General features: G+C 37.2%; 1 protein-coding gene across 4 annotated transcripts in view; it reads right to left on the reverse strand.

The window, feature by feature from the left end:
- The window catches only part of LOC141513238 (cation channel sperm-associated auxiliary subunit epsilon-like), a 193,916-nt gene that overhangs the window by 18,072 nt on the left and 162,707 nt on the right, over positions 1–13,137 (reverse strand). For 3 of the 4 annotated variants that reach the window (XM_074222865.1, XM_074222867.1, XM_074222868.1), the window contains 2 exons: positions 11,983–12,082; positions 1,546–1,632 (listed from right to left, as the gene is read on the reverse strand). In XM_074222865.1, the coding sequence (XP_074078966.1) occupies positions 1,546–1,632; positions 11,983–12,082 (187 nt within the window). The remainder of the gene's footprint in view (positions 1–1,545; positions 1,633–11,982; positions 12,083–13,137) is intronic. The other variant, XM_074222866.1, reaches the window with a different exon arrangement.

The raw sequence follows: 13,137 nt of genomic DNA on the forward strand, positions 1-13,137 counted from the left end.
GGTTTTTTTTTTTTATCATTATATAAATATTTTATTTGTTTTCCAATTATATACAAAAGTAGTTTCTATCTATCTTTTTTGGTAAGGTTTTGAATTTTACAATTCCCCCCCCTTTCCTCCCCCCCTCCCCAAAGAAGGCAATCTGATAATCTTTACATTGTTTCCATGATATGCCTTGATCAAAATTGAATGTGTTGAGAGGAAAAAAAAAACATATCCTTGAGGAAGAAATAAAATATTAGAGACAGTAAAATTATGTAGTACATAAGACAACTTTTTTAAAAATTGAAGGTAAATAGTCTTTGGTCTTTGTTTAAACTCCACAATTCTCTTTCTGGATATAATTGACATTCTCAGGTACCCTAAAATTGTCCCTGATTATTACCCTGATGGAATGAGCAAGTCCATTAAGGTTGATCATCACCCCCACATTGCTATTAGGGTGTACAATGTTCTTCTGGTAGTTTTTCATGGGGAACCCATGAATCCTCTGACAATAAAATGAGGTGATTGGACCAGATAATCTCCAAAGTTTCTTTCAGTTCTGATCTATGATCCTTACAATTTTCTCACTTAGATGAAATTATAATAAAATTTGACTTAAAAAAACCTGTTAGGCTGTGCATGTTTTATTATTAAGAAGTGTTGGGGATGTGTGGACATGAATAATAGGGCTCCAGTTTATGGTAAAGATCAACTGAGAAGTGTTATAGGTTGTTTTCCATGAATCGCTAAATCTAAACTAAAAGAGTAATATTGTCATTAGGGGGAATTCTTTCTTGGGGTTTTCAGAATGTTCCATGTTCCCTGAAATATCTCAGAGTTCCTCAAAGTGGAGAATCACAGAACAGTAGAGTTGGAAGGGATGTTAAAGGTCAGTCCATCAGCAACTTTGTCCCATACACTGCTAAGTACTGGGGATACAGGCAGATATAGTCCTGCCATTAAGGAATTCACATTTTTTCCCCCTAGTATAGACATTTATTGAGTAACATTGTTGTATCTTTATCATATCAATAGAACTCAGATGTTTACAAAACAGACTCAAAAAGCTTAATCCTTTCATCTTCACTAATTGACTAAAGGAATTTACTTTCTAATGTGAGGAGAGAACATATATATAAACAGGTACAAACAGAGTAGATGAAGAAGGAAGGACTCAAGCAGCTAGGGGCACTGGGAAAGGATATTTGAAGAAGACTTTTCATTTGAATCTTAGAAGAAGAAAAAAAAGACTATGAAGTAGAAGTGAGCAGGCATAGTAAACCAAGACCCAGAAAAGGGAGACAGGCTGTGGGGGAGCAGCATGCAGCCCAATATGACTAGATCATGGAATTTTTATTATTCCAAGTCAGGCTCTCTATCCAAGATGCCATGTTACCTCTGAACATAACAATATGGGCCAAACCTGGGGAGTGGCAAAGCATTTTTAGAATATGACTGTAGCTTTCAAAATATTTATGCCTCTAGTTATTTATCAAACTTAATATCTCATAGAAAGTAATCCAGTTTTAATAAACAATGTACAAGTCTAATTTTTCTTACTTCAGGACCCCAGACTTTCTCCATAGGGAGGCTTTTATTTCGTTCTATCATTGTCTTCCATGTCTGTGCTTCATTCACACAACCAGCCTGTAAAAAAATAGTTTTATTTTCCTTGGAAGATTATCAAAATTTTTGCTTTCAAACTAATGTCAAACAATGACCTTGCTCTCTGGAAGAGAATCATCATCATTAAAAGTTAACTCCCTTATACATTTTAAAAAAAAGTTATTTCCCATTACTTATCTCTCCAAAAATTAAGTGGGAAAGATGAATTTCATTAAATAGTTTGATCAACAGACTGAACAGACAGGGGAAGTCATTCTCTAACATTAGTTGTGTGTACCTGGGAGAGTTAATATCAATTCAATTTTAAGAAGTCAATTCAGTGAAAAGAAATCAAGCTACCTTCATAGTATGGTATGAATAAAACAGCTGATTTGATTCTTCAGCTATGATTTGGAATCATGGAAAAAAGAGGGCTTAATTTGCACATCGGTATTCACATTTGGACAGAGTTGCAACTAATTCTAGGACAACTAGGTGATAAAGTGGATAGAGGATTGGACTGGAAATCAGAAAGATTCCTCTTTGTGAGTTCAGATATGGGCTCAGACACTGTAAGCTGGGGCAAATTACTTAACCTTGTTTGTCTCAGTTTCTTCATCTTCAAAATAAGCTGAAGAAGGAAATGGCAAACCAGTCCAGTATCTTTGCCAAGAAAATTCCAAATGGTGTCATTAAGAGTCAGGTATGACTAAAAAAATGACTGAAAAAAAGCAGTCAATTCTCTGTTCTTTCCCACTAGCTCCATTTCCTGATAGAGTGAAATAAAATTGTTGAAAGCTCCTTCTCAATTGCCCCCATGACTCAGTGATATCCCAGTGATCTCATGCATTTTAAAAATCAAGCTTTCATTGAAAGAAAACATATTAAGGAATTATAAGACCTTATGAACAAGGATAGCCTTATTTGTAGTGGGATTTAAATAGTACTTGAAAAATTTCCTTCATCTCCAAATAAATCCTTTACTAATATGCCATACTGCAGGAAATTGTATTATGCTTCTGTTAGGCCTTTTAAAATATAAATACTGCTGCAAGAGTATCACATGAAGGAATCATCAGGTTTTTGTTGTTGTAAATGGAGCAATTAGGTGATAGAGTCAGGATGACATGAATTCAGATGCTGGCTTGGATATTTACTAACTATATGACTCTGGGCAAGTCGTGGGGACCTCCCTCTACCTTAATTTCCTTGTTTATAAAATGATGTGATAATAAATAGCAACTAGCTCCCAGGGTTATTGTGAGATTAAAAAGAGATAATATTTACTAAAGTATTTTGTAAATCCTAAAGTACCACATAAATGCTAGTTGTTAGTATGCAGTAGGCTACTAGATGCTACCCCAACTGTTCACAGTCCCTATGGAAACCATACCACCCTATCTTTTATATCCAATACCCTATAAAAAGACTTGCTTTCCCCACTATCACTGCTGGAGTCTGCTTGGACGCATCCCATTGTACCTTCCTTCAATAAACAGCTTTGTATTCATCTCCATTTATGGTGCCATCTTCCTTTTTATCAAAAAGTTCACCTTTTGACTTTTCAGTTATTTTGGAAAATCAAATCTGCTAGTATTGAGATATGGTGCTGAAAAATTTTCAAATCAAGTAATATTCTTTTTTTAATATTTAAATTTATTTTTTTATTCTCATTTTGTACAAATGTTTTTTACATTAATAAAATATTCTTGTTTACAAGTAAACAAAATACCCCTCCCCCCATGAATATAGATAAACTTGCTTGGGTGAAAAAAGTAAAGGGGAGAGAAAAAAATTAAAATTAAAAAAAATAATAGTAATAATTGTAGGTATGGCCAGGTGGCGCAATGGATGGAGCACCAGCCCTGGAGCCATGAGCACCCGAGTCCATATCCAGCCTCGTAAACCCAACAATCACCCAGCTGTGTGACATGCAAGCCACCCAATCCCCACTGCCCTGCAAAAACCAAAAAGAAGGAAAAAAAAAGACCCAAAATAAAATAAAATAGTAATAATAGTAAGGGTGGCTGGGTGGCAGACAGGACATTGGCCCTTGAGCCAGGAGCACCTGGGTCCAAATCCGGCCTCATACACCCAAAGATCCCCCTGCTATGCGGCTCCAGGCAGGCCACCCAGCCCCACTTGCCCTGCACCCTCCCCCAAATAATAATAACAAAAAATGTGCTTCAGTCTTTGTTCCAACACCAACAACTCTGACACGGGTGGGTCACATTCTTTATAAGTCCATCACAAAAGTTACTTCCATATTTTTCCACCTTTGCCATTGCTGATCGCCCTCCTTTCTTATTTCTCCACTACCATGTACTATATTTTCTCTCTCCTTTCACTCTGACTCTACTGTAGGATCACTGAGTGGCACAGCAGACAGATCCCTGGTCCTGGGGCCAAGAAGCCCTGAGCGCCCCACCACCCCTTAGGCCCAGCATGCACCTGGCCCTATAGTCCTGGGCAGGCCTTCCAATCCCTGCCCCTTGCAAGAAGTAAAAAAGAAAATGTGTTATATCTGACCACTCTCCCCCCATGGCCCATCCTTTCCTCCATCACTCACATCCCCCCCTTCCCCCTGCTCCCTGCTCCTTCTTACTCCAGATATCTATACCCCATTGAGTATATTTGCTGTTTCCTCTCCCTGTCACCTCTGATGAGAGCAAAGATTCCCTCATTCCCCCTTGCCTCCCCCCTTCCATATCATTGCAATAGCTCATTGTAATAAAAAAAAATCTTATTATGTGAAATATCTTGAACTATTCCACCTCTCCTTTTTCTTTCTCCCATTCCATTTCCCTTTTTTTCTATTGACTCCATTTTTACACCATATTTTATCTTCAAATTCAGCTTTCTCCTGTGCTTCAACTATAAAAGCTCCCTCTATGTGTTCTATTAACTGAGAAGGTTCATATGAGTATTATCAGTGTCATTTTTCTATGCAGGAATACATGCAGTTCATCCTCATTAAGTCCTTCATATTTTCCCCCTCTCCTCCAATCTCCATGCTTCACCTGAGTCCTGTATCTGAAGATCAAACCTTCTGTTCAGCTCTGGCCATTCCAAAAGGAACATTTGAAATTCCCCTGGTTCATTGAAAGTCCATCTTTTTCCCTGGAAGAGGACATTCAGCCTTGCTGGGTAGTTCATTCTTGGCTGCATTCTAAGCTCTTTTGCCTTCCTGTATATTGTATTCCAAGCCCTACGAGCTTCCAATGTAGTTGCTGCTAAGTCCTGTGTGATCCTGACTGCAGCTCCACGATATTTGAACTGTGTCCTTCTGGCTGCTTGTAATATTTTCTCTTTGACTTGGGAGTTCTGGAACTTGGCTATAATATTCCTAAGGGGTTGGTTTTTTGGGATTTCTTTCTCGGGGGGATTGATGGATTCTCTCCATTTCTATTTTGCCCTCTGCTTCTAGAATATCAGGGCAATTTTCCTGTAGTAATTCTTTGAAAATGATGTCAAGGCTCTTCTCCTGATCATGACTTTCAGGTATTCCAATAATTTTTAAATTATCTTTCCTAAGTCTGTTTTCCATATCAGTTGTTTTTTCAATGAGATATTTCACATTGTCTTCTAATTTTTCATTTTTTTTGTTTTGAAGTATTGATTCCTGATTTCTGTTAAATTCATCAATCTCCCTGAATTCTATTCTTTGTCTGAAGGATTTGTTCTCCTCAGAGAGTTTTCTTATCTCTTTTTTCCATCTGGCCAATTTTGCTTTCTAAAGCATTCTTCTCCTCAATAACTTTTTGAACTGTTTTATCCATTTGACTTAATCTGGTTTTTTAGCATTTCTTCAGCATTTTTTTGGATTTCCTTGACTAAGCTGCTGACTTCATTTTCATGTTTTCCTGCATCTCTCTCCTTTCTTTTCCCAGTTTTTCTTCCAACTCCCTCATTTGATTTTCAAAGTCTTTTTTGAGCTCTGTCACAGCCTGAGCCCAATTTCTGTTTTTCTTGGAGTCTTTAGATGCAGGAGCTTGTGCTTCCTCATCTTCAGACTGAGTATTTTGATCCTTCTTGGGCTCATTTGCAAAATATTTCTCAATAGTCTTCCTTTTGTTTCTCTGCTTGCTCATTTTCCCAGCCTGGGCCTGGTTTTGGGGTGCTTCCTGAGCTTTTGGGACACTCCCACAAGGGTCTCAGTGTGTGAGGCTCTGTCCTCCCTCCTGGTCTGTGAATGACCATAAGTGCCCCCCTCTGCCACAGGGCTGAGGTGGGGGGGCCCTACTGTTCTATGGGGGGGCTTAGACACTATCAGGATCTGAATGTGGTCAGAGCCCCAGAGTCCTGTTCCAGAGGCAGAGGACAGAGCTCTGCAGTCTCTCTTCACTCCCCTCCCTCAGCTCAATGGGCTCATGCCCTGGAGGCTCCTGCTTATGGGCTTCTGTTTCCTGGATCAGGCTGGGGAAAGACCAAGCTGCTGGCTGTGTGCCCTGAGGGCTGGGCTCTACGTGCTTGCTCTGGCAGAGGTCCCCAATGTTCCCCTACTTTGTGCTTGGTGCTCCCCGGGGTGCAGCTCAGGAGACTCCCCGGCTGCTGTGAGCCCCAGCTCCCAGCACCCTAGGGCTGCCTCCGGGAGGCTGAAGTTCTTTCGCTCTGGCAGGCCACCCCTCTAGCAGGCTGCCCTTCCTACCCCAGGGAGCAGAGCCTTTCTGCTCTTTTCCAGGTTACCTTGAGTAGGAGAACTGCCTCACTGGGTCCCTTTGTGGGTTCTATCTCTCGAAAGTTTAGTTAGAGTCCTTAGCTTATGAGTTTTATCAGGGAGCTCCTAAGACTTGATCCCTTGTTGTCGCCATCTTGGCTCTGCCCCCCCCCCCCCAAGTAATATAGACAACTACTTTGATCTGGGATAGACCTGATTCATCCAATCCCCTGGTATTTAAAGACAGATATTAGAATAAAATGAGACATTGGTAAGTTACTGTTTGCTCAGAATGAATGTAAATAGCGATTGTTTCAGATTGATTTTTTTTAATTAGGGAAAAGAGACCATTCTTTGCCTCATTTCTTACCTAGTCTTACATATTGAATGAGCATTGCCTCAGTCAAACTGAGATGGGGAAGGACTTAGCTTAAAAAAACCCCAAAATCTCTCACTGTATCCAGGGACATCTCCAGTCATCCTGATCTTCATTTTGCCACTAAACTCAGATGGTCCAGAGGAGAAAATGAAACTGATGACTTACACCCTTACCTCACTTAAATACAATTATTTTGCAACTCATGGCAACACCTTCCTGATATTGTGATCGACAACAACAACAACAACAAAAACAACAACAGCAGCAAAAGGATATTCAGCAAGAAGAGGCACTAAATATACCTCAACTTGATTCAGGTCAAGGAAGTCCCCTTGTTTCTTAACCATCATCAAAATCCATTCTGGCTCCCCCCCTCCCAGATTGTTGCTCCACTACTCCTAAGTATTCATGGCTGTTTTATACTCAGGCAAAGAGGTGATACTAAGAATCAGAGTCCTTTGGCTCCTGAGTCAATCAAGCCTGTCTCAATAAGAAAAAAAATAACTAGACTAATCTTCATGGGAAAAATGGATTATCTACTACTTCTACCATATGCTTTGGAAGATAAAATGAAGTAAAGACATGGTCTTCACTTTCAAGGACTTGATAGCCTAGCTGGCTTTGATAGGAGAAAAGTGTTTAGAATGCAGATTTCTGTCAAGAGAAGGCAGTACTGAATAGTCCCCTGACATGGACATAACAGTGGATATGTGGGAAGGAAATAGTATCACAGCAGAGATAAAGGATAGTGAAAACACACTTGATTTGTTGGAAACTGAGATATAGAGATCCAAGGAAGCTTGAAAAAGAGACCAAAGGGGTCCCAAACTGAGTTTATGCTAGGAAGAGAACCCCCAAAAGGAAATTTTTTTACATTTATATTTCATTTTATTTTTTTCTTGATTGTGTAAGCCAACATTTTTTTAACATTCATTTAAAAAAAGTTTGAACTCCATATTCTCTCTCTTCCTTGAAAAGGCAAGCAATTTGTTGTAGTACACATGTGCAGTCATGTAAAATGTTTCCTTATTAGCCATGCTATAAAAGAAAATACAAACAAACAAAAAGAATAATAAAGTCCAAAAAGGTTTGAATTTTCAATTATACTATATCAATTCTTTCCCTGGAGGTGTATAGCATTTTTTCACTTGTCTTGGATCATTATATTGCTTAAAAAAGCAAAATCATCCATAATTGATCATTGTACACTATTGCTGTTATTGTGTACAATGTTCTGGTTCTACTCACTTAACTTTGTATCAATTCATGTAAGTTTTCCGGCTCATCCTTTCTTAAAGCATAACTAGTATTTCATACATTTGAACTTATTAATCCATTCCCCAATTGATGAGTATCCCCTCAATTTACACTTTTTTGCAACCAAAAAAAGAGTTGCTAGAAATATTTTTGTCCATAGAGGACTTTTTTCTTTTTCTTTGATCTCTTTGGGATACAGACTTGGTAGTGTTATTGCTGGGTCAAAGGGTATGCACAGTTTAATATTTCTTTGGACATGGATATAAATTGTTTTTCAGAATGATAGGATCCCCATCTAGAAAATTTGTAATCCAAGAACTGAGCTCAGGGATAGAGACAGAAGTATCTGGCCTAGTCCCTGGAATCTGGGAAAGTAAGGTTTCATTACAGGATGATGGAATTAGAAGTAACAGAAAATGGTTACAAATAGTTAACATAGCAAGGAACTTTAAATCTTCCCATGTTTAACACCTTGACCTTTCAACCCCATTATCATCCAAATATCATCAGAAATGACTTAGTCATTTCTCCATTCCTGGTGTAGGTTTTTAGTGCTAGAGTTCTGGTATCACATCACTGATATCATAGCCTACCAAAGATGCTAATACTGGCTTCTTGGTCAATTGACTTACCAAAAGTGTATATTATTTGTCTATAAAATAAATGGTTTATTTCAACTATTTGCAGTTATATAAATAGTTTTCCCAAACGACTGAAACTTATGCTTGTTCTATGCAATTCAATATTTTTTCTTCTTTTATATAAACTACTGAAGTCAGAAAAAACCCTAAGATTGAGTAGAATTTAAATAGAATAAAAACTGTGTCCCCAGCTGATTTACCTGGGATTTATAGCTACATTGTTTATTTCATTATCATTTTTTTGGTTTATGTGGATTGACTAAAAAGAATTCTCAACAAATATCAACTTTTTTTTACAGAAATTTAGAATAAAGAAATTAAGGCAGAGGTTAATAGAGATATTCTCCCTTCCATCTCCCCCAATTCCTAGCCTTATTGCTATTTTACCCAGGCTAATTTCCATAACAGCCCCACGCAGCTCTTTGGTAGTTTTGTTGTAATCTTGAAAAAAAGGTTCAAGGAATGTTAAATAATAAAATGAATTTTTCATCACCAGGTAAGATATTTAACTGAAACCAGAGACTTTGAGGCAGTATCAGGAGAACAGTTAAAAAAAAAAACTAGATCTTGTCTGTTTGGGTACAACCAACATAGCCTTGAGTTATGTGGAATAACAAGGCTTTGGTTCTCTCTCGCTAGAAAGAAGATCAGTAGTGATTATTTTCCATCAGATGGTAGCAGAGACCAGAAGGAGTAGTCAAAGAGATGTTCTAGTGCACTCATTATTCCATGTAGCATTTGGTAGCAAAAAGCAGCTATGAAAACACTAGCAATAGAAACAAGTGGAGATGCTCAGCAGAGATGACCTAACAGAGAGTAGAAATGATACAGTTCCCAAAGGTAAGTGAAGATAAAATGACTAGTATTGAGAAACATATGTCTATCACATCACCAGAAGACATGATATCAACAGTATTTATCTGGCCACATGTTACCTCATGGTCATTACCCCTATGCATGTTCCTTCAAACATGCTCACAGGGATGACTCATTGCAGAATATGTCGCAAACATTTTCATTTCTTCAAGCACAGGTCTCATATTTTGTATGGACAATTGTGACCATTTTGACCTGGTAGAATCTGTCTCAAATCATTCTGTAGCACTTTTATGACTGCATTGGCAAGCACCAATGGTATCTCATATATCAACAGTTACAGTATATTATTTAAGTATTATAATTAATAACCCATCACAAAGTCCCAACTTTCATCATTCTCTCAATAAAAAGCTTCCATCAAAGAAAAAAAGCTAAACACATCTTAGAGCACATTTTGTAGCTCTTTATTTTTCATTTCCTCCTACCATCATCCATTCAAGGGTAGCCAAGCCTACAGAGATATCAAAGATTGGTTTTATCTAACAAAGTATCCACTGATGACACTCTCAGACTATTAGGTTCTTAAATTTTAACATGACAGAAACCTGAATGAGAGGTATTTGCTTTTTCCTTTCTGTGGATATTACCATGACTGTGGACTCAGTAACCTAAGAGACATCAAGGTTTCCCTAGTCAAAGTGTGAGAAACTCAATCTTGTTTGTTGCTGCTATTCATTTTTTGATTGGCACATTCAAATTAGTACCAGTCAGAATAGGTTTGGGATCTATCCCTACTTGAAATTGAACTTCCCAAATATGATGTTAGCACTTATGAATGAATAACAGTTGACTTCAAAGTTAAGCACTAGTGAAACAACTAGTAAGTGTCTGAAGCAAAGATAATAATTCAGGTCTTCCTGACTCAAAATCTAGCATTCTATTATCCACTGTGCTACCAACTGCCCCATATTTCTTCTTTTGAGTTGTGCTTTTACTTTATCACTTTGCAGCATTCATTTCAAAATTTTTTGGTGTTTACATTGTTATAATCGTATATATGAACGTATCAGTTCATTAGATTTTCATTATTTTTTGCATTCATATTCATAATTTCTACATCACAGCATATTCTATTATACTTATGTACTATAATTTGTTTCGCCATTCTCTAGTTGACAGGGCATCTATTTCAAAAGTCTCCTTGGAGTATTATTATAAGCACAGCAATTTTCCTTTGGGTGAAAAGAGTTTGCACATTTTATTTGCATAATTCCAAATTAATTTGCAAAATGGCAATACTGATTCATAGCCCTGCCAACAATGTGTGTCTATCTTCCTATAATCTTTCAACCATTAACTTCTCTCTTTTTCCTTCTTTATCAATTTGGAGGTTGTGAGGTAAAATTTGAAGATTGTTTTCTCTTATTTTTAACGACTATGGTTATTGATAGTTTGCAATTTTTTTTGAAGAACTGTTTGTTCCTATCCTTTGATCAAAAATTTGTCTATTGGAAGTGGTTTTTGAACTTAAAAATTTCTGTTAATTGTTTGCATGTCTTAGATACCAAACCATTTTTAAAGAAATGATACAAAAATCAAAAGGCATTCTCTATAATCCTATTTCCATAGTCTGCATCTGGTAGATATTTAGTGTGAATTAGTCAATGGTTTTGTTTATCATTAGCATATCATCTCATTATCATTAATCATTTTATCCTTAACAGCTCAAATCATTTAACTTGAACTCCTTTTCCAAACTACTTCACATAATGCCAAACATAAATCTGGCAACTGTTATCTGAGTAAATTTTAAACATGCTACATTAGATACTGTCTATTGGACATTTTGACAATGTAGTAGCAGAAACAACTTGTCATATATTGTGCCAAAGCAGATGTACCCAAGTTGAACTTAACAGAAATTCTAGAAGTTTGTCATAGTAGACATTAATATTTTTAGTAATTTAGTAATTAGAATTCAAGTGGAACTTAATATAAGAGAATTGTATCACTTTCTTGTTTGCCAAGTTAATGGTCACAATAATTTTAACCAAAAAAACCCCTCTAGAACTCAAAGTTTCTGACAGCAGAGTAAAGATTTCACTATTGTTTCACTGACAGATTTAATTAACAGACTGATGTATCTAATAAAAACCTTACTTTTCCCCTTTAACAGAAACTTTGCTGGAGGGAAATATGGTTCCTTTCCTCACTCTCAAATTACCTAATTCCACTTTTTTTGTTTTTTTGTTTTTCAAAGCCTGGGTCTCTCATACTTTCTGAGATAATAAATAGAAGGACTCCTCACAGGCCAGATCTACTGCTGATCAGCAAAGCACTTTTGACTTGCTCTGTGTCCAACTTGATTGGTTTGCTCCTCATGCAACCTGATGGCTCCTTGCTCCTGGGGCATTCTATAATGATACCAATGTTATCTGATGCAGGCAGGCTATTGGTTTCACTCACTACACCTCAAAACTCTTAGGTTCAAGTGATCTACCTCCTTAGTCTTCTGGTTAGCAGGCATTACAGGCATGTACCATCACCTCTGTTCAGAAAATGCTATAAATTTAAAAGGGAAAGTCCTAGTCAAACTGTATAATTAAATGCCATGCAAATGCAAAAAAAAAAATACTTACGTCAGACATGGATAAGCTATAATCAAAATCAGTTCTGCCATTTATCTCCCATATAATATAATTGACTGTAACTTCTTCAATGAAAGTGTTACCATCATATCTGAAAGAAACAAGTATTACAAAAACTAAATGCTTAGTAATATAAATTTTGGTGTAGTTGTGTTTCTCAAACTCTCATCAGTTCTATGCAACTCATCTTGTGAGAAAAAAATCTCAAAATGTACAGCAATAGGTATTGGAGAAAAACTGGAGATTGTGATTCTGTGTAATGATGAGATTATGTCAAGGAAAATTCTGTGATGAAAGAGAGAGAAAAGTATTCCATTCAAGTGGTGGTTGAACTTGTTTCCTGGAAAGAGACATGTGGTTAGTACCTTAGGACATGTTTTCCAAGTCCTTCGTCCAGAGGGATTGTGAAATCTACTGCTAGATATTCATTTTTCTTCTTACCAAACCAAGAAGAAATCAATAAACTGCCCCTTAACCCTTCTTATTTCCTTTAAGGCTGTCTATTCCACTTTTGGCCATATCCTGATATCAAGTCTAGATTGGTTTCTTTTAAAATTCTACTCATGATTCCCAGTTCTGCCCTCTAGGGACAAAAAGGAAAAATCTAATCCCTCTTTAAATATTACTTCCTAATGCCTAGAAGCCAAGCCATTCTTAGTGCAGATTATCTGCACCTTTATGGGTGCCCTATCACACTGTTAACTCATTGAATGTTTAAGTCACCCAACCTCCCAGATCTTTTATGTGTTGTCAATTTTTGTAATGCAAATAGATTTTTTTCCTTACAAAACTTCCTTGAAGGTAGGGGTTAGAGTAGCTGTTTAATATTGGATAGAGTGAGGCAGCTAGTTGGCACAGTGAATAGAGCACCGGCCCTGAAGTCAGGAGTACCTGAGTTCAAATACCACCTCAGACACTTAATAATTAGCTAGCTGTGTGGCCTTGGGAATGCCACTTAACCCCATTGCAAAAAAAAAGAAAAAAAACTAAACTAAAAAAAAATTTGTTAGAGTGCTGGACCTGGAATCAGGAAGTCCTGAGTCAAAATTCAGCTTCAGACACTAGCTGTGTGATCCTGGGCAATCACTTAATCCTCTTTACCTAAATTCCTCATCTGTAAAACGAGCTGGAGAATGAAATGGCAAA

The sequence above is a fragment of the Macrotis lagotis genome, chromosome 2 (assembly GCF_037893015.1).
Source record: "Macrotis lagotis isolate mMagLag1 chromosome 2, bilby.v1.9.chrom.fasta, whole genome shotgun sequence".
NCBI lineage: Eukaryota > Metazoa > Chordata > Mammalia > Peramelemorphia > Peramelidae > Macrotis > Macrotis lagotis.